At 49.4% G+C, this 21,808-nt stretch overlaps 1 protein-coding gene across 5 annotated transcripts in view; it reads left to right on the plus strand.

Moving 5' to 3' along the window:
• Nucleotides 1–4,296: 4,296 nt before the first annotated feature.
• The window catches only part of Plekhg3 (pleckstrin homology and RhoGEF domain containing G3), a 44,805-nt gene continuing 27,293 nt past the window's right edge, over nucleotides 4,297–21,808 (plus strand). For 3 of the 5 annotated variants that reach the window (XM_036205936.1, XM_036205940.1, XM_036205942.1), the window contains exon 1: nucleotides 17,341–17,476. In XM_036205936.1, the coding sequence (XP_036061829.1) occupies nucleotides 17,453–17,476 (24 nt within the window). In that variant the 5' untranslated portion in view covers nucleotides 17,341–17,452. Of the gene's footprint in view, nucleotides 4,560–16,444; nucleotides 16,463–17,340; nucleotides 17,477–21,808 lie in introns of those variants that run through there. The other 2 variants (XM_036205937.1, XM_036205939.1) reach the window with 2 other exon arrangements.

The raw sequence follows: 21,808 nt of genomic DNA on the forward strand, positions 1-21,808 counted from the left end.
GAGAGAACCCATGTTCAGCACAAACTCAACAGTGCAACTGCCACAATATTTTAGAGTCCTGAACTGATGAGCAGTTCTTCCTCATGTCCTCCAACTTCCTATGCCCGGACAGTTCTTACAAATGGAGCTGTACAATATTTGGTCTTTTTTTGATCACTTTATCAGCAATATGCTTTCAAGCTTACCCATGAACTGAAGAACTTCATTCTATTGTATTCGTTGTGACATTCTGTTTATCATCAGCAGTGGAAGGCCCTTTGGGTTTCCACTGTGAGTTTGATAGGAATAATGAAATGCTGCTATGTGTGGACAGGTGTTCTCATTTCTCTAGGTACATTCCTGGGTCTGGAATTGTGGGTCATAAAGCAAATTGATGTTTAACCTTCGAAGAATGGCCAGACTGTTTTGCAAAACAGATGCACCAGCAGTGTGAGAGGGTTGCGGTTTCTCCCCCACCCTCATGGACACTCACTTGTCACATGCTTCTGGTTACAGGCATCCCAGCGGATGAAGCAGTATTTCCCTGTGGTAATTTTTTTAATTTGCATATTCTTGGCTAATGCTGTTAGCATGTGTTTATCGGCCATTTATATAGCTTCTTTGAGGAGATGTCTATTCAGAGCCTTTGCATACTTAAAAAATGGGTTGTCTTTTTTAGAGCTTTTTTGGTGGATTACAGTGAAGTCCCTTACTGAGATATCATTTACAGAAAGTTTCTCTCATTTTTTGAGCTATCTTTTCATAATCTCTCCTTTTCTCTCCTGGGTCTCAATATGTAGTGTTGGCTGGCTGTCCTGAAACTCACTATGCAGACCAGGCTGGCCTTGACACCCAGAGATCAGCCTGCCTCTGCCTCCAGAGTGCTGGGATTAAAGGTGTGCACTATCATGCTGGTTTCTTTCTTTTTTTAAGATGAGGTCTCACTCTATGGTCCAGACTGAAGGTCTCCATGTAGTCCTGACTGTCAGGACTACCATGCCTGGCTTTTTTTTTTTTTTCCTTTTTAGTCCCAGTCCCAGACCCTCATACATGTTACCCAAGCAATCTACTGCTACTCTAGACCTTCTCTCTCTCTCTCTCTCTCTCTCTCTCTCTCTCTCTCTCTCTCTCTTAAAGATTTATTTATTTATTTATTGCATATACAGTGTTCTGCCTGCATGCCAGAAGAGGGCACAGGATCTCATTATGGATGGTTGTGAGCCACCATGTGGTTGCTGGGAATTGAACTCAGGACCTCTGGAAGTACAGACAGTGCTCTTAACCGCTGAGCCATCTCTCTCCAGCTCCCCTTCACTCTTTTAATACATGAAAATTTGATACTGTGAAGTTTTCTCTCTCCCTTTTGTTCTATGCACCTTATACTTTGTCTTGCTTGTTTTCTGTGGTTCTGAGCTTCGAACCCAGAACCTTGTCCATGCTAGGCTCTACCACACTTTGAGAGATCATTACTAAAATTCAGTTTGCAACTCTGAAGGCACTGAGATAATGTAATAGGGTCTCCTTTGAGAGGGATTTCTTCCATGTTTGGGGATGAATTCTCTGTCAGCAGCTGCAAGCCCGGGGCTCCTCCTCAAAGCCAGGGAACACAGCCCCTGGGGATCTGTCTCCTGTGTTTACATCCCTCCCTTTCCTGTGGTCCACAATAGAGCAGCTGAAATGACAGTTTGGAAATGTCCTTTATTGTGAAAACTCCATGGCCTTTGTCTATGGGATTTGAAATTTTCATTCAGAAGGAGGGGAAGGGATGAGAAGCCCTGCACTGGTTCCTCGTGAGTCATCCTGACTTTAGCTTGTTTGTTTTGCTCATCCATAAACTAGGGAGAGCAGCTCCATTCTCCCATCCTAGTGGACAGACTGTGAAGATGAATTAATTTGTATTTGTTAGACACTTTGAGACCTTAGATGAAAAGCATTACTGAGACTCGAGGTGTTATTATAATAATAAATGATTTAATAGCAGGGTGAGGCCGCTGAGGCAAGACCTGGTGGGAAGGCAGAGGCTCAAAGCTGCCAGGGGGCTGCTGCTAGAGACCCTGGTCCCTGCAGCGCCTCTTGGGTTCGGAGGCAGGGAACTCTGGTTTCTCATAAAAACCCTGGGTCGTTTCATCTGGCTGCAGCACAACCTTATCGAATGCTTCCTACACAAGTTCTGCTTCCTACATAAGTGAGATTACAATCTTTTCAGGAAACAGGCATATAAATTAAGGCAATTAGAAACAACGCAGGGCATTAGAATCAATTGCTGGCTGGTTGGAACATGCTTCTAGAAGGAAGCGGAGAAGGAGCTGGTTAAAACGCACTTTTCCCTGTTAATGACTCCCAGCTCTACCACCCACCAGCTGTATGACCAAGCCTCAGTTTCTCCTTCTGTAACCGCAATTGTTCTTGTAAAATTCTCCAAGTAAGGCTAACACAGTAACACTCCAGTGCTGACCGCTCAGGCTCTGGTTGGACTACGCTTTGGCTGATGTGGCAATCTTGGCCAGACTGCTCAATTCCTCTGAGCAGTATTCTTCCTGCAAAATGGGAGTAAGTGTATTCCTACCTTAGTGGCTGGGAAGTACAGTGCACTTGGTAGCCCTTTTTCCTGGCTAAGGAGTGAGGTGTGCATTCAACAGTTTAAAATCACGGGGTGGTGGGACGTCTTGGGAAGGTGGAGTTTAAAACAAGTAGGAAAGGACCGGTAAGATTTCAGAGATTGGAGAAGAAACCCGAAACCCAGAAAAGTGCAAGGCGGGAAAGAGTGGGACATCTCACTTTTCCATCCCACCCTGTAGTTTTATCTCTACGGTCCCTCTCTGGCAATCTTGGCTTTCACCTGTGCTGCCGTTCTTCAGGCCAAACCTGTAAACTAAGTAATGTGGGCCTAATTTTCTGGGCCGGCCAGAAGGATCGCCTGCTGCAGTCAGGGGCAAGCATAGGGCTTGTCTACTCCTTACTCTTCACAGGGATCCCGTTTCAAAGTCACCTGAAAGCCATTTCCTCTCGCGCCGCCCAGCCCCGCCCCTTCAGTAAATCACTAGGTGCTTGCATTTCCCTGGAGCAGCATTTTTCTTTTTAAGGGGTAGTGGTGGAGGGGATTCTATAAGCCAGTTAAGATTCTCAATTGTCTACACCAGCCCTTCTAAATGCTGGCGTAGATGCCTCATTCCTGTCCCAGGGACCTGGTGACCCCGTCTAACCCGGGACCCCATCTCTTCTTTGGTCTCACCCTGGGCTCCCATCTCCCACCCCTCTTCATGGTCGGTGTTGGAACAGTGTCAAACCTCATCTCCCCTAAGATCTTTACCGCTGAAAGATTTATGCTTAGTGAGGCGTAGTGACGAACGCACACCTATAATTGTAGCACTCTGGAGGAGCGCCTACAGTTTGAAGCTAGCCTGGGCTACGCAGCGTGGCCCTGTCTCAAATCAAAAAATAAAACCAGTAATTAGGACGTGGTGGTGCACACCAGTAATCCCAGCCCTCAGGAGGTAGAGGCTGGAGAATCATTACGTTCAAGATCACCCTCCGCCAGTCTGGGCTAACTGAGATCCTGCTTCAAAAAAACCAAGACGGATGTTCTTGCTGTAAACCCCACTGGTCCGTATTCTATGTCCTCCATCTCCCACCCCCTGTTTTCCCAGCGCATGCCTTTTGCTGATACCCAGATCACATTCTAAATGGGGTCCTCGGTCACTCAGGTTCCTCAATCTGTTTTTCTCACTTAACAGTCCCGCTGAGAGCCCCACCCAGGCCCAAGTTATGCACTTCTTATCTCTTTCTCGTCAGAAGGTTAAGATTTTTACAACTGTAAAGAGCCACCGAGACCTAGTTTCGGTGAGGAATTCGAGACGTGCTATTCTGACTCAGCGGCCGTGGTGACCTGCTCCAGTAGGACCAGGACGTCCTTCTCCATCTAGACCGGTGCTTCCCCTGGGAAAGCCTAGGTGGCTGGCTGAGCCCGGGGTCCTCCCCAGTCAGAACCCGGTTTGGAGGTTTGGGTCGCCCTCTCGGCGTGAGATCCAGCTGGCGACGCTAGGGTAACCCCACCACGTGCGTCTTGGGATCCCAGAGCTCCAGGTGGCAGGGGGAGGTGGCCAGCGGGACCCACATGGCCGGCGGCGCGCGTTAATCATTAGCCACCCGGGCGGCTGCCTGCAGTCGGAGCCCCAGCGCGCACTCAGCGCCGCGAAGGTTCCGGGGGCCCCTACAGAGCCGCCAATTGCTGGATGGCAGCCGCGAGCGCAGTCTCCACCCACTGGAAACATTCCTGGTCCGCCCCTCCCTGGCTCCCTCCCTCCCTCAATCCCTTCCTCCCGCCGCTGCCAGGGCTCCCTTTCGTCCGCAACTTCCTGCCGAGTGCTGGGGAGCCGCGCGCGTTTTGGGGACCCCCGAAGTCTGGTGCCCGCAGCGGGAGGAGGCTGGGACCGCGGGGAAGCCAGCCGTGGGCGGGAGTGGCCGGCGGCCCCAGCCGCTTCCGAGAGCGACTTTCAAACTCGCGCCCGCTTCGCGGCGGCGCCACCTGGGCAGCCCCGCGCGCCCTGCGCGACGTGAGCCGGCGGGGCGGCCACCGCTCGGTGAGTGTCCCCGGGCTTGTCCCTCTCCCTTTGCCCGTGCGCGATCGGCGGCACTCTTCGGGGACCCCAGGCTAGCCTTCTGTGGGCTGAGGACCTGGTTGGTGCAGGGCTTCCTCGGACGCTCTCGGAGGAGGTTGGAGCGCGGGAAGGTCGTAAGGGGAGTCACTTTTTGTCCCCACCCCGGAAACCAAAGCGGTATAGGCTCGAGGTTTGAAATCCGGGCAGCTCTCGACATTCCCGCCACCCGATCCCCCTTGTGTGCCCTGGCGCCAGTGGGTTAGTTAGTGCTTGCCCGGGACTGTGGGCCCTTCTAGAAGGACTCGCCTCTGGTCCCGCGAGCCCAGGAGTTCGTAGGCACTCAGCCTGTTCCGGGTTGGTGCCACACCGTGCTTGCTCCTGGGAATCTCAGCTGCCTATCTAGGCGGATTAGAGTGGATGCCAGAAACGGAGTGTCCACGACCTGCAAGCCTAGAGCGGCTTGCTGGCCGCCCCTAAAAGCCTAGCCCTCCCACTCCTTCACCTGGTTTGGTTATTTGCACCCTCCTCTCAGACCTTCCGAGTCGGGAAGCTTGGACAAGGCTTGCAAACTTCAGTTGTTAAAGGATGCTGCTTCGGTGGCAACGTTTATTCTGGAGCTACTTTTGAAAACAAAGAAAAAAACAAAACAAAAAAACGGAACGAGCCATGTAATGGTTGTAGGGTGGAGAAAAGCGCCTTTGCGAGGTGGTGCTAAAGACTAAGTAAGAGTATCCATTTCAGAGTCACTCACTATACTCTTGGTAGTTGTAGGGGCTATTAGGCTTCTCTCAGGGCCCCCCCCAGAGCCAACCGGCACCGTAGCACCTTCCAGAAAAAACTCGGGGCTCGCAGTCTCCCAAGCCGTGTCTCTTCATGCATTCCAATCACATGGCCCTTGCTCAAGAAATAATTAGCGTGGAGTATAATGACAGCTCTCAGAGGGAGAAGATGCTTCCTGCTGTGTCTGGCCCTCTGGAGAGTTCCTTCCAGTCCCTCCTTTGCTAGACTGGAATCTTGGCTCATGAGAGCCCCGCATAAAAACCTAGGGACTGGACACCAGAAAGTCAGCTCTTCTGTTACTATTATTATTCCTGTGTGGGTCTGGGCTCACTGGATGGCTCACAGACCCCATCTCCGGTTTGTACACGTATTTTCACTAGCTGGACCTCCCTTTCTAGATTTACCGGCGTGGTGCCGGGAATTGGGAATGAAGTAGGGGTGGTCTCATCCCTCCACGTAGTCTGGGCTGACCTGTCCAGGGTGGTCTGTCTTAGAGTGGTTCTGGAGCTAAGGTGGCCCAGCCAGGAGAGTGGAAGGGCCGCTGGACTGAGTCCAGCGGGTTTTTGACAGATGTTTAATGCTGGCCCTATTGCGTTACATCAAATATCGAGAGTGTCTGAGGCTTTTTGCGTACATGGTTCACCCATGGCCGGATCCAACCCTCTTCCCAATTCACTTATCTTTTGGACTCAGTTTCCATACAGAGTACCTGTTTTTCTTTATGGGGGATGCCGATCAGAAGAAGGTGCCTGTGTGAGAAAGACACCATAAATTCATATATATATATTTAAAGAAACGCTGTGTAGTGAGTGGCTACAAGGGGCCCATGAGTGTCGCCTGGGATGTGCCCCATGTGTAACACAAGAGATGGTGGACACCAGGAGCCAGTGGTGACCGTTTACTCTCTGGCTTGTAATATCTTAGCCTCAGAGTAAACATTGGCCTTAGCAACCCCACTGCTATCTCAGGGTCACTCACTGTGTTTACACCAGAACAGGCCAAAGGCCATGGCCTGGGAGATGACCAGACCTGGAGTGGGGGAAGGTGTGGGTCGCAGATGTCAGGCCTGCCGCCTCTCCCACGGCACTCTCAGAACCCTGTACAGGCTCCCGTCCTGAGACAGGGAGGGCACTACAAGCTGTGACTGGCCCTGGAGGCTAATTGTGAAGTTGTTCTCTGTTGTGTTGGGGGTGGAGGGGACTGTGGGGATGGAGGCGTTGCTCTTGCAGCTGCGCTGAGTGAGGGCTGACTTCAGTCCAGCCATCCTGGGCTGTCCCTCTGGCCCAGGCCACTGCTCTGTCCCGCCTCCCTGGCCAGCTGCATGGCCACAGGCCTTTGTTCAAGGGCCAGAGCCCGCCCTACTCATAACCCTCCTCCCCCAGTTTCTAGAAGCCATTGGGCAGGGGGTTTGGCAGCTAGGAATTACTACTCAGGGGGGGGGAACTTGGGCATTGGGGATGGGGGGGGACCTCTTCAGGAGTCCCCAGGGTCCTACAGAGCTGGCAGGCTCACCCTGGGACCTCCAACACTCCCCTGTACACACTCTCTTTCCCTCCTTAAATTCATACATCTTACATCTATTTTATGTAGTCACCCATTATTATTTAGTGTCTTCTATGTGTGAACACTGAGCATCGGGGACACAGCAGTGAACGGTTTTTAGTAATTGTTGATCTGGTGGAGCTGAATTCTACCGGGGGCAGATGACAGAAAACAAGATGTGCTGTTGGAAAAGCCTTAGAGTATGACAGGGAACGTCCATGTGAACTGTCATGCAAGGGAGGAGTTGTTCCCTAAGGAAGGGACTTTGGAGTTAGTTGATCAGCCAGGGCAGAGATTTTCAATGTGCTCTGGATGACTGTCCTTTGAAACCCAGGTCAGCATCCCGATGTGACATTTAAGATGGGGTTTGGAGTTGGACAGACCTGGGTTTAAATCTCAGCTTGACAACTTCCTAGCCCTGCAGCGATCTGTTGAAACACCTTCGAGTCTGTTTCTCACCTGTAAAGCGGAGTTAGTCATCATGCCTACCACTTGTGGCATCGTGAGAATGCACAATGAGATAACGTGTCTGCAGTGCTTAGCAAGCCCCGCAGAGTAGAGCTATGCACGATTAGTTCTCTAGCGGCAGATATTTCCTGCCCATGCTAGGACTCTGGATGAAAAGCTGTGCATTTGCATTTTAAGTACTGGGAAGGAGCAGGGAATTCCAAAGGAAGGCAGCTAGAAAGCTTGAGTCAATCTAGCCGTGAGTCTTTCTATGCTACCCTGGATTGCAGCTGGTTGGGGATGCAAGACTCGCATCAGATGTGTGCTGGCCATTGTCCCTCAGACAGACAGGGTGACCTAGGGCAGCCCTGGCCTGCCTGGCTTTGGAATTTCCCCACGTCCAGTCAGCTGGTGAATCGCACCTTTGTCCCCAGCCTCTACACTTGGCCTCACAGTCCTGAAGCCTTTCCATCCCTCTTCATCATCATTCTTGGCATGGATATGTTATCCTCGGGGTAGGGGGTGGGGGTGTATCAAGCACAAGGGGCGAATGGAGAGGGGTACACAACGTGAGCAGGCTGTTCAAGGCGAATGTGCAGAGATGACAAGACAGTCTGAGTTCTGAAGCACCCTGCAAAGACCTTTGATAAGGGTTCTCCAGGGACCAGAATGAGTTAAAAATGTAGAGGTCACCGGGCGGTGGTGGCACATGCCTGTAATCCCAGCACTCGGGAGGCAGAGGCAGGTGGATCTCTGTGAGTTCCAGGACAGCCTCCAAAGCTACAGAGAAACCCTGTCTCGAAAAAAAAAAAATGTGGATCAAATTTAGTCCATCAAGCTTGGTGGAAAATGCCTTTATCCACTGAGCCACTTTGTTGGCCCAGAATTAGTAGAGCCTTATGGTGTTATCTAGGCTGACTTCTCTTTCCTGGGCTCTAAAAAAATCTCAACTCTCAGAATTGCAACTGGCCGGACTACAGACAGTTACAGGCACCCTGAGAGCTCAGGGTTGGGCATGTGCAAATCCAAACTGTCTCCGCCCAACCCATGTGATGAGTCTCTTTCCCTCTCTTCTGGAACCACCATCCTCCTCCAGAGGGGTTTAATGGAAATTGCTGTTGTCAAGGCCTGTGGCCAGTGGTTTCCTGGGGGCCCTGCTCCTGTGCAGGAAGTGCTGTGGAGGGGCCAGGCCTAGGGAAGTGGTTGTTAGCCAGATCACTCCTCCAAGGCCAATGCAGGCACATGCATGCACAGGCAGGGAGGGCAGTCAGACCCGCCCTGTGACGAAGGAACTTTTGGAGACTGTCAGTTGATATAAAGCTTCAGAGGAAGTTAGAAAGAGGGCTTAATGTAGCCCCGAGCAAGTTTGTGACTTTGGTACCTGGAAGTCAGAAGGAAGAAAGCTGAGTCCAGTGATTAGTAGAAGGCTAGCTGGAGATGCTAACTAACCCCCTCCTCTGATGTGTGGGGACCAGCATGTCTTGCTAACCGGATCTGATTTGTTGGGTTATTTTCCGCCCTTTGAAACAGGGTCTGGCTGACCCAGAACTCTCCCCCCAACCCCAGATCATTTTCCTCTTAAACTTGCAATGATCCACTTGCTTTTGTATCCCAGGCACTGAGATGTGTGCCACCATGCCTGGCCTTGTTGGCTTGTTTTACTTAAAAGCTCTCTGGGAGCAGGAATCATCCTTCTCTCATCCTTCACTCATCCTTGTTCTCATACAGAACTGGCAATCGTAGAAAGCGTGATCTATAGGGCGTGACGGGCCGGGGCTGGGGCTCCACCTGAGAGGAATCCTGGCTTGGTAGTGTCATCTTTTCCAGTACCATGAGGAGAACGCACACACTCGGGGGTTGGGGTGGAGGGATGGGGGGTGTGTGTGGAGGAGCGCCCACACTGGGTGAGCTGTTGCCATCTGAGAAAGCAAATTAAAAGGAGACCCATACCTCCATAGCTGTTTTGGCTAGCGTTTGGTGAGAATGCTTGTATTTAATGTCAAGGACTAGGATAACTCCTATTCCATGCTGAACGGCCTCCAGAGCTGAGCATAGAGACTGAACGGGGTTCTAGAAGGTACTGGGTACGTGCAGCCTTTTTTAGAAACATAGTGAGAATCCTAGGAATTTCTCTGATGATTGCTGGAGTCTCAGCTGAGATAGGAGACAGGAATGTAAGAAAAATACTTAAAAAACAAAAATCACACTTTCTTTTGTGTATTCGGGGTGTGTGTGTGTGTGTGTGTGTGTGTGTGTTCAGAGGAGAGCTTGTGGGAATTCTTTCCTTCTGCATGTAGGACCCAGAAATTGAACTGAAATTGTCAGGTTTGGTGGTAAGTGCCTTTACCCACCGAGACATCTGATTTTGTTTTGCTCCTGATCCCAAGAGGGGATCTTCTGCTGTCTTTGAAGATGAAGTTGGCAGGCACTTAGGACTGCCTAAAAATTCATATACTTTAAAATTGATTTTGTTCTTTTTATCTCAGGCTAACATGGGACCTCCACATATGCCTGAGGATAACTGAGTTTCAGGCCTTTCTCCACTTCCAGAGTGCCTTAATTACAGGCACCTGACACCACATCTGGTTTATGCAATGCTAGGGATCGAACACTCGGCTTCATGTATGCTAGGCAAACACTCTACTGACTGAATTACAACTCTATCTCTCTCACCATTCTTAAAATTTTGAAACAGGATGTTTCTGTGTAGTCAAGGTGGCTTTTACTTTTATTTTTTTAAAGCTAGGGGCTGGAGAGATGGCTCAGTGGCTAAGAGCACTGGCTGGCCGGGCAGTGGTGGCTCACACCTTTAATCCCAGCACTCAGGAGGCAGAGGCAGGCGGATCTCTGTGAGTTTGAGGCCAGCCTGGTCTACAGAATGAGTTCCATGACAGGCACCAAAACTACAGAGAGACCCTACTCGATGGCTAGCAACGATACATAACTCCAGTTGCAGGGGATCTGACACCCTCCTCTAGTCTCCACAAACACTGCTCACATGTGACGTACAGATGTCTGTGCAACCAGAACATCTGTACACATAAGATAAAAATAAACAAACCTGGGGCTGGAGAGATGGCTCAGCGGTTAAGAGCTCTTACTGCTCTTCCAGAGGTCCTGAGTTCAATTCCCAGCAACCACATGGTGGCTCACAACCATCTGTAACGATATCTGGTGCCCTCTTCTGGCCTGCAGTCATACATGCTGCATACATAATAAAATAAATCTTTAAAATAAATAAATAAACAAACCTTTTTTAAAAAGCTCATAGCTTTTACTCTTAATGCTTTGAAGACACTTCTCTCTCTCTTCTCTCTCTGTGTCTCTGTGTCTGTCTGTCTGTCTGTCTGTCTCTCTCTCTCTCTCTCTCTCTCTCTCTCTCTCGTGTGTGTGTGTGTGTGTGTGTGTGTGTGTGTGTGTGTGTGTGTGTGTGTGTGTAAACCAGACTTGAGCAACAGATGACAAATATTTATTGCAGGAAAAGGGAACCAGTGTTCTTGCGGTCTCTGTGTAGGTCATTGCTACATCCCCAGTGCCTGTGTGTGGTAGGACTACAATAAATACTTGTCAGATGAGCTTTATGCTACTCTGTGACAGATCTTAGGAATGGAGTTTTCATGTTCATTTTTGCTTCTGTTTCTCTGATCTCCATCCTGGCCTTGAACAGACAATGCCCCATCTGCCCAGTGTTGGGGGTTACAGATGTGAGCCACCACGCCTGGTTTACAAATGATCTATTCTTGCCTTAAAGTAAGTGATCAGGACATCAGGTTCTAATTTTAACCCGCCCAGGCAAGGCAGTGAGTGAGTGATGCAGGCAGCCTGGTATTCTTGCAGCTTGCAAAGTGTAAAGAGAACCTGGAGTCACTGGGACCCATATTCCCAGGCCTTCTGCAGAGTAGGCATGCAAATTGGGTCAGAAGAGGACAGCAGGGTGTGCTTATAGCTTTGAATATATGCCCCATAATATCTTATAACACCACTCCCAGCTGCTTGGCAGCCTCCCCCACCATCCTGCTTATCTGCACATAGGCAGGAAAAGCATATAGCCAGGGATTGAGATGCCTATGAAATCCACACCAGCCTCCTCAGCCTGGTTAACATCTACCCATAGCCTGTGTCTTCTGTCTGAGCCCATTGCAGACAGGACAGGTAGCAGCAGTAAGTGCGAGAGCTTTGAGGAAGCCAGAAGAGAAAGAGAAAGCAGCTCTGGAGCGGTGAGTTTGGCAGTGAAAGCAGGCCCAAACAGAAACACCCGGAAAAGCCAGTCCTAGGGGAAGGACCCAGGGTCATTTGTTTGCAGGCAATGGCTGAACACACCTTCTGCCTGGGGATCATCGGCGTGATGATGGACGCTTGGCTAGCAGCTGTGACCTTGACTCATGAAGAAAAGGCGAAGCTATGCACCCTTTACTGTGTTTTGGGGAGGCAAGGAAATGTAAAACATCGTTTTTTAAAAGATTCCCAATCAGGTCAGCTGGGCTCTTGAAAGATGTTGAGAATTGGGAAGTGATCTCACAGCTCCCAAGTCCCAAGGTGTGGTGAATTGCCCAGGACCTCTGTGCTGACACTCAGAAAAGACAAAATTTGAACTTTCCTTACCCTTTAAAAGAAAAAAAAAATTTGTGTGTGTTTTTTGGTGGCATTGGAAATGAGCCCAGGGTCTTCTGTTTCTGCCTGCTGTGAAAGCTCTCTGTCTCGCCACACCCCAGCTCAGGATTTGAACTTCCTAATGACTCCAGAGGCGGGTGCTCTTAGCCCTCTCCTCCCTCCCAGTGTTCTGACACTGCAGGTGTGGTGTTTTGGACTGTTCTCTGTCCTGTCTTTGTGGGGCTGGAGCCCGGGTTTGGGTTACAGTAGACTTGGGATGGGTCCTTGCTAATTCAGTTCCATTGCCAGCTATCCTGGGCTGGTGCTTATCTCTGTCAGGACAAGAATGCTTCCCATGCATCTTCTGCACCTACTAGCATTTTCTGAGGCCAGAAAATGACAGGGAGGAACTGCCATCTCAACTATCCCTCAGGAATTTCCTCCTTTTTTTGAGTTCTGAGCTCTGTTGAGGATGCGGAACTGTGTGGTCTCGGTGCCTGATGATCCTGAATATTAACTTTTCATACTTATTTCTCCCATTTCTTTTCTTTCTTTTTTTTTTTTAATTTTTATTTTTTCAGAGCTGAGGACTGAACCCCAGGGCCTTGAGCTTGCTAGGCAAGCGCTCTACCACTGAGCTAAATCCCCAACCCCTCTCCCATTTCTTATAGGAATAAAACGTTACAGATTTTACCCACCATACTGCCATTTTAAATGTACCTGGAATGTATTTTCTGATCACTGGCTTTTGGTCCTGGCAGTACAGGAAAGAGCATTTGCATGTCTACTGATGCCCAAGCTTCACTCTGGATCACAGTCATGGTCACAGAATGCTTCCAGAACCTTGTATGGAAGGAACCATGGTCAACTTTGTAAAATGATTTTTTTTCAACACTAGCCAATTTCCCCCGAATTGCTTATTGGATGGCCTATACCTTCCCTACTGGCTTATCTTTAATGTTTTTCTTTGTTATTTAGGGTTTCACTGAGATATATTTCATATATATTAAAAGTCACCCATACACAGTGTATATAGTGCATTAGTTTTTAGTATAGTCACAGAGTTGCCCAACCATCACTATGGAATTTTATGATGTTTTTATTACTCCTAAGACCTGTTCCCATTAGCAGCCATTTCCCATTTTCACCAGCTTCTACCTCCAGGTAACCACTGAAACACCTCCTGTTTTTCTAGAGTTACCTGTTCTGGACATGTTGTATAAATGGAGTCATATACTGTCTGTCTTTATGACAGGCTTCCTTTGCTGGACCTAAGGTTTTCACTTCATCTGTGTCTCCTAACATGTGCCATGTTATAGAAAGTAATTCATTTTTTATTGCTAGGTAACTTGGCATTGTATGGATATATGTTTATTTATTCATTTCTGTTTCATTTTTTTTTTTTTTTCTGGTTTTCCAAGACAAGGTTTCTCTATATAATAGTCCTGGCTGTCCTGGATCTCGCTCTGTAGCTCAGGCTGGCCTCGAACTCACAGAGATCCGCCTGGTTCTGCCTCCCAAGTGCTGGGATTAAAGGCATGCACCACCACCACCACCACCACCACCACCACCACCACCACCACCACCAGCACCACCACCACCCAGCCTTCAGCTTTTTTCTGAGTAATGCTGTTGCCTGGGGCCATAGCTCAGTGGTAAAGTACTTGGCTAGATGCACAAGGCCCCTGGGTTTGACCCTAGCATTGCCAGTAAGTAAACACATTTTCAAAGTGAATAAGGCTGCTGTGAACATTAGGTCATGTAATGGATAAACATTTTGGTGTGGGCATATGTTAATGATTTTCTTTTCCTAAGATTAGGATTGTTGGTGACCCTGTGTTTAATTTAAACAAACAAACAAACAACTATGTGTGTCTGTGTGTGTGTGTGTGTGTGTGTGTGTGTGTGTGTGTGTGTGTGTGTGTAAAAGTCAGACAACAACCTTGGACATGGTTCCCTATCTTTGACCTTGCTTAAGAAAGGGTCCCTTGTTCATTGCTGTGCATGCACACTGAGCGGCCATCCCTCGAGTTCCTGGGGATTTACCTGCCTCTGTTTCCCAGCGAGCAGCTTTCTCTAACAAGACCCCACCGACTAAACTGAGTTATCTTGTTAAAAACCCATTGACTGTAAATGAAGGGTTATTTCTGTCCTCTCTTCTCTGTTCTTTTGGCTTCTGTGTTTTTACATGAGCACAGGCGCAGTCTTGATGACTGCGCTTTTAGCAGGGCAGAGATCAGGATAGCGAAGTCTGCAGATGCATCTGTCAGGAGTCGCCAAAAAAGAGAATTGCCTTTTTAAACAGTGTTAAGTGCTCAATATGGATAGAATATGAACGGCTGTCTGTTCACTTGATGTTCTTTAATTTCTTTTTTTCAGTGCAGGATTTCTCTGTGTAACAGCCCTGACTGTCCTGGAACTTGCTCTTTAGACCATGCTGGCCTCGAACTCACAGATATCTGCCTGCTCCTGCCTCTCAAGCGCTGGGATTAAAGGCGTGCGCCACCACCGCCCAGTTTAGTGGACTTTCTGTGTATCATGCCATCTAGAAAGAGATAATTTTACCTTTTACAATCTGGGTCTTTTCTTATTTATGTTTGGTCTTTTGTTTGTTTGTTTGTTTCGTTTGGTTTTTTGAGACGGGGTTTCCCTGTGTAGCTTTGTGCCTTTTCCTGGAGCTCACTTGGTAGCCCAGGCTGGCCTCGAACTCACAGAGATCCACCTGGCTCTGCCTCCCAAGTGCTGGGATTAAAGGCGTGAGCCACCACCGCCCGGTTTATGTTTGGTCTTGATAGCACAGTAAAACAGTTGGAATAACTTGGGGAGTGTTGGTCCCTTCCCTAGTTTTTTGATGTTTGTGAATAATTGGTATGGATTCTTTAAATGTTTGCCACAATTTACCGTTGAAGCCCTTTAGTCCTGGGCTTTCATTTTAATTTTTAATTTTTAGTTTTTTAGTTTTTGGTTTTTGGTTTTTTGAGACAGGGTTTCTCTGTGTAACAGTCCTGGCTGTCCTAGAACTCAATTTATAGACCAGGCTGGCCTTGAACTCACCTGCCTCTGCCTCCGGAGCGTTGGGATTACAGACGAGAGCCACAGCCACCAGGCTTTATTTTAATTTTTAAAATGAAAAATTGCTACCTGTCTTGTCAGATTTTGTTTCCTCCTGGACCAGTCAGTGGTTTGTGTTGTTCTAGAATTTGCATTGTTTGTACTATTTTATTCATTGGCATAGAGGGGTTGTTCATAGTTTCTTATGATCTTTTCTTTTTTCGAGTCAGGGTTTCGCTGTAGACCTGGTTGGCCTGGAATTCATTCTGTAGGCCAGGCTGGCTTTAGTTATTTTTTACATTTGTGTGTGTGTGTGTGTGTGTGTGTGTGTGTGTGTGTGTGTGTGTGTGTGTTGGGGGGGGGTATGCTCATGCTGTGGCCTGCATGTGGAATTCTAAAGATAACTTCCAGGAGTTGGTTTTTCTGGAACTATATGGGTCCCAGAGATAAGCTCAGGTCCTTAGGCTTAGCAGAAAACGCCTTTTCTCATGGAGCCATCTTGCCAGCCCCTTTCCATCATGGGATGCGGAGAGACGGGTGATTCAAAGCGAGATATTTTATAAATCTGTGTTTACTGGTGATGATCAGATGTGGCTTGTCACGAGTGGCAGTGGACGGTTGAGGTGGGGTAGAAGAAATTACTAGACGGTTTTGCCTGTCTGGCTGCTGTTTACTGTGTGTGTCTCAACAGACACCTCTACCTAATGCAGATCCCATCCTCCAGTCACACTATTTTTCCTGTTTTCTCCTCCTGCTTGGCACTCAGCCCTATCCTGAAATATGTTAACTGTTTGCTGGTGTGGCCGTCTACCCCACTGTCAACTAAGTTCTTTGAGAAGAAACCGTGTCTTGCTCATGTTACTGGTTGCTCTGTCCTCAGCACCTAGCATATGATTTAGACTGTGGTCAGACATGAGTGATCCTCTACCTTTTGCTGGGGGGGGGGGTGGGTGGGGGTACTGATTCCTGGGCCTCCCACATGCCAGGCAAGCATTCTACTACTGGGAAGTTATTTCAGCCTTGATTCTGTAGCATCAGCTGGGCTGAGTACGGCCAGGCGGCAGGCCAGTGAGCTACACCCCCATCCCTCATTCCCAAGCCTCTATCTGTGCCTCTGCCAGGAGGACACCTCTCTCCTTTCATCAGAGTACCCCACAAAATGCCCTCTCTCTCCACATTGCCCACACGGCTCGTCCACATCAGCCACCTTCTGGCGATTCCTTACACAGTTGCCAAGGCCTGGAGACCACTAAGGGCACAAGCTTGGGCCACCAGGACATGCCACCTGTGGTTGTAAGTGGGGCATAGTGGCAGGACGCTCACAAAAGTACTTCCGGGATGCTTGTCCCTCGCCGAGTGCTGTGTGCAGATGACTACCACCTACCACAGAGCGTGTGGGCAAAAGATGTGTGTTTGCCCTCAGCTGTCTGCTTCTGCTGGTTGCACATGTGATTTCTTTCTGGAAGCATCTATGGGTGAGTTATGAATTCTCAAGTGACTGTGTTTGGGCCTCTTTGGGAGGTTGTCAAGTGTGGGTACTTTTTCCTAGCAAAATGTTAACTTTTAAAAGGAGTCCCCCCCCAAAAAAAAAAGGTATCCTATGTGGGGACCTGAAGGATGGCCGACCAGGATTCCTTTCTTTCTCAGGTTCCTGGGTTCTGTGTGTGTGTGTGTGGGGGGGGGGGGGGTTGTGAATGAATTGCACAGGGATCTGGATTCCAGAAAGCCCCGGCTTCCCACTTCTCCAGCTGCGTGGCCTTGAGTGGGGGAGTGTTGTGAAATTGCATAGTGAATGTACCAGAGCAGTCAGTGCCTGGTACGACCTCCTGAAACGTTTACCTGAGGTTTTCCTTTGCTATCTGGGAACAGCTTGTGCCTCCGCTGTCCTGACCCGCAAAGCAAGGGTAATACTGGTGTCTACTGTCCCACCCTCCAGCTTGCTGTTGTGAGGACGGAAGGGTTAATAGCCTCGGGCTATCAGGGCTGAGTGGGGGAAGCTGCCCCATAAATGGAGTATTGTGTTGGTGACTGATCTGGCTTTGTCTGAGGCTTCAGTGTTTGACTTCCTGCATTTAGTGTCCTATGTGCTTAGTCTCGGGAGGTATTTGTGGTCCTCAGCTGCAGGGTGCTTACCCCCTGGGGCTGTGGCGTGGGTCCTCACCCATCAGGAACTTGCTGAGTTGTGGTGGGAAGCTACATTTCCATGGAGGTCCCCCCCAACCCCCCAGCAATCAGGAATGAGAGAAATGTGAGCAAGTATGACCCACACGCGGAACTGGTTCTGAATAGGACGTTTATTGAAGAGGTTCCACAGGAGGCAGCGGGCACTTTAATTCCCGAGGCTGTTGGTAGCAGTTTGCTGCTGGCCCAGCCCGAGCCTGTTAACTGCTGGGCTGCCGAACTCCCGGAGAGAATGCAGGTCCCCAGCCCCTGGCCACCTCCCCAGGGCTCCTCTTTGTGTTGGGATGGGAGCCCTTTTGAGGAAAGCGGTAGGTACCCTCTGGGACCAGGCCAAGGGGGTAGTGGGGTGCAGGAGTGGGGTGCAGGTGGGACTCTGGGACTCTAAGCCTTGCCTGGCAACCTCTGGGGAACGTGAACAGCCACAGGTTTTGGGGCACAAGGCAGAGTCTCCCCTGGAGGTTCAGAAATGGAGGACCCTACCTGGTTGAGGTGTAGATAAGTGGCCTCTACTTACTTTGCCCTGGGTGCTTCCAGTAGGTTTGGTCATGTGACTGGGAAACAGGCAGGCAGGCAATCCTGTGGCTTTTGGAGTGCTTTGCTTGGGGATTTCAGAGGTCTCTCCTCTAAACGTTCACAGTTGAGGGGCCTAGAGAAGATGTTGGGTGATCCTAATGCTCTCCTAGCCATACATGTACATGTACAGTGGGAAAAGCATAGTTAATCTCTCACTTCTTCCTGAAGCTTCCTTTTCCCAGAATCCACGGGGAGGTGGTTTGTTTGGGGTGAAATCAAGTGGCACCATTGGTAGAGGAGGTGAACAGTGGGTCCTAGGTAACCTCATGGGTGCCAGGCGGGATGGGGCCAGCACCTACCATTTGCATAGCTCTGGTCTGTAGGTGTGGGGAGCTAGGGTAGAGATCCCTGCGTGAACTTTGCTGCTTCTTTCACTTGGGTATCAAGGCCTCCCTCTTCACGGAGTGGACTGCCATCGGGGCTGTGCCTCTCCCTGCCCTGTGTGCTGTGTAGCCGCCAGAGTTTGGCCACAGGTGAGGGAACTGTCGAAGTTCTGGTCTTTGTGTGCTCTTAACTGAGGGAGAAGGCTCCTCTCTCCACCTGAAACTGGTTGGATGAGTTTCCTTAGCCCCCTTCCTCTGGCTGAGGCCTCTTAGCCAGGATGTGAGGGACTAGGGGGGATGGGAGCAGGTGCTGTGAGTGGAGGAGTTCCTCAGGGGCCTTAGCACTGTGGTGGCTGAAAAGTGTGTGGGGTCCCAGATCTGAAGATCTCGACACCTGTGAGGGTTTACACTTGCGCCTGAGTCCCTGAGGTCTGCCTTGGAAAAGCCACTTCCCCTAACCCTGGGCTAGGATCCTAAGGCCCCTGGTGGAAGCCAGGCCGAGGAAGGGGGTGGGTTGTGGAGAAGCCAGAGATGTGAAAGTTGATGGTTTAACTAACTGCATTGTCCTGGAAGGCGCTCTTGTGTGTCTGTTTCTGTACCTGGAGTCTCATGCTTAGAATTGGGAAGGAATCAAGACTGGGGGAGATAGCCTGGGGGAAGCCTCACCCACCCACCCACCCAGTTCTGACATGTGTGGGAAAGGAAGGTGGTGCGTGTCAGGGGAGTGATTCAAATGGACCCTTCCCCTGTCCAGATGAGAGCTATGGGCCTCTATTCCCAGAGGGAGATTCCCCTCCAGCTAAAACCTGGAATCACTGTGGTTGGTCTCTGTTGGGTAATAGCCCTAGGTCATGAGGAATTGCACCAGGCTGTTTGGGTGATAGCTCCCACAGTCCCTTTGTACCCCACCTCCTTTGAGACAAGGTCTCTTATAGCCCAGACTAGACTCAAACTCCCTACACAGCTAAGGATGGCTTTGAACTTCCCAATCTTCTTGCCTCCACCTCTGGTTTTATGTGGTGCTACCCATCAAACCCAGACTTTCCTGACAGGCAAGCACTTTGACACTGAGCTGCATCCCACTGAGCTGCATCCCAGCCCTTCTTCCTGCCTTTTGGAAACATCTAATTTTACACATTGCTTCATGTCACCTTGATCTTGGGTCACACATCTTCCCTCTGCTTGTGAGTTGCAGTAGGTCTTAGCCAGTGATCTCTGCACCATCCCCCACTCCTTCCATGCCTTCTAGAAATCTGCTGTGGAAAGTCAGCAGGTCCTGGGCCTCTGCATTCTTTTCCAACACTTCTTGGTCTTGTGGATACCTGCAGCCGCAGTCAGTATCCTAAGTGGTGGTTTTTTTTTTTTTTTTTTTTAGGGCATATATATTCTCTCCCCTCATCTCCTGGAGCCTGTTTCCACCTGTCCCGGTATTTGATCTTCCAGACCTGCCCTGCTTGTCCTTTCCCACAGAGCAGTTCAAATGCCCCCAGGATGCACAGGTTCCCAGGGCCTTTGGAGTCTGACTTTCTTGACCCCTTCAGATCCTTTCTTCATCTGGCTTACTCATCATCTGTCACTCAGCCAAAACACCACCTCCTCCTGGAAGGTTTGCAGGTCCCGGGGACTGCACTTCTGTTAGCATCTTTTGATTATTCATTGTTCATTTCTGGGCTAGCACTCAAGGCATTGTTATGTAGAACAATTGTATACATTCCTTTTTTCCTTCTAGATTTCAGGTTCCTCAAAGACAGGGGCAGTGTGTTCATTCATTTTGTGTCTCCAGGGCCTAGCATCATGCTCTGAAGTGTTAAATTCCTAAACTAGAGGTCTTTTGAGCTCACAAGTGTCTCATAACTCCACTCTCTGGATTTTTGTTTTGTCTTCATGGTCTGAGGCCTTGAACCCAAGACCTGGAGCATGCTAGCCAGCACTCCACCACTGAGCTGTGCCCTGGCCTAGGCTGCCACTTTACCCCCTGTTGATCTGATTGACACACTTGTTTCTCCTAATAGAACAAGCTCTTGTGAGTTGGGTCTGTGTGTGAGTCGTTGTTACGGCTGCCACAGTGTCTTTGTGCAAAGTAGGTGCTGAATAAATGCTTGAGAGAGTGAATTCTGAAGTTCACCCCTTAGGAAGGGCAGCTGCTGTTATCTCTGAGTGAGAGTAGGCATGGAGGTACATCCAGTGTGTTAGGGACAGAGATAGGGCCCCTTCAGAGGGATGCTGGTGTCTCAGTTACTGTGTTCTGCTGCTGTGAAGAGACCATACCCAAGGCAGTTTATAATAGAAAGCGTTTAACTGGGGGCTTGCTTACAGTTTCAGAGGGTGACCATATGGCAGAGAACAATGCAGTAAGCAGGCAGGCAGGGCACTAGATGTAAGCTCTCAGTTTACATCTGAATTATAGGTTGGAGGCAGGGGGTTGGGGGGAAGAGGGGGAGCTGGGCTTGGGTTTTTGAAACCTCAAAGCCTATCCCCAGTGACACACCCCTTCCAACAAAGACCACACCTCCTAATCCTTCCTAAACAGTTCCACTAACTGTGAACCAAGCATTCAACTGTCTGAGGCTCTGGGGGGCCGATCTCATCCAAACCATTACAGCCCCGGGCTCTTTCCTACTCTTGTGCTTCTTTCTGTTTGCTGTTCCCTGTGTCTTAGGAACACTGGCTCTCTTCCTTGCTGTGGTCCCCCGTCCCAGAAGTCCATCTGGAGCTGTACTTCAAACACAAGGACTGGTGTGAAGGATGGAATTGTTGGTCACTTATTGGTGCTTTTGCTCCCACAATGCTTTGACTGTCATTCCGCTTGGGCTGGTGGTTCCCCACAACCCGGCTATCTCACCCTATGGAATGATGAGGGATGTGTCCTTCAGCGAGAGCAGTGGGCCTCTGCCTGACCTACGCTTGCTGGTGTTGAGTATCAGCCGAACTGCTCTTAAGAGTGAGGTTGTGAGATCATGGTCTGAGCTGTGTTGGGACCCTAGATGGATAAACACTGGTTTAGTGGGGAGGGATAAGACAATCTGGTTCACTGAGTTTGACTTGAATCTCTATTATTCTTAATTTATGCATGTGCTCTCATACGTGCATGCATGCTCCACTACGTCATGTGGAGGTCAGAGGACAACTTGAGGAAGTTAGTTCTCTCTTTCACCATGTGGGTTCCAGGGATCGAACTCACTGTCACCTGGCTTGGTGGCAAAGCCTTTACCTGCTGAGTCATAATTTGAGGTATGGGTGGGTAAAAAATAAGGTCGAAGTCAGAAAAACATTTCATCCTGGTGCTCTGGGAGCGAGTGTTCTCTCTCTGGTTCTTGGTTGGCTTTCTGTATCCTGATGTGTGCAGGCTGCTTGTATGCTCCAGTCTTGGGGTGAGGTTGACAGTATTGGAACCACTCTTGCTGACGGACCAATGAAGCTGAAGGCCACATATAGTTGTGGGGAAGTAGAGGACCTAGACTTCCTGTCCTAAGTGAATTGGGTGAATTCAGTGCATTTTAACCTCTATCATGTAGGCATCATTTCTTTGCTGCTGAGGACTCTGCAGGCCCCAGTCGATTCCCACTGTACTCCTGTGTCTTTGAAGCTGTTCCAGTAACAAATAGCTCTGAAAGTGTGGCTCCTTTTCTCCCTTTGCAGTTAGCTCCCTATCCGCCTTTTCTAGGTGTCAAAACAAGCAGCTCCCCAATGGAGGGTTGAGGGGAGTGTGATGACTAATAACACGGGTAATTTTTCAGGGGATAT

Source organism: Onychomys torridus, chromosome 14 (assembly GCF_903995425.1).
Source record: "Onychomys torridus chromosome 14, mOncTor1.1, whole genome shotgun sequence".
NCBI classification, from domain to species: domain Eukaryota; kingdom Metazoa; phylum Chordata; class Mammalia; order Rodentia; family Cricetidae; genus Onychomys; species Onychomys torridus.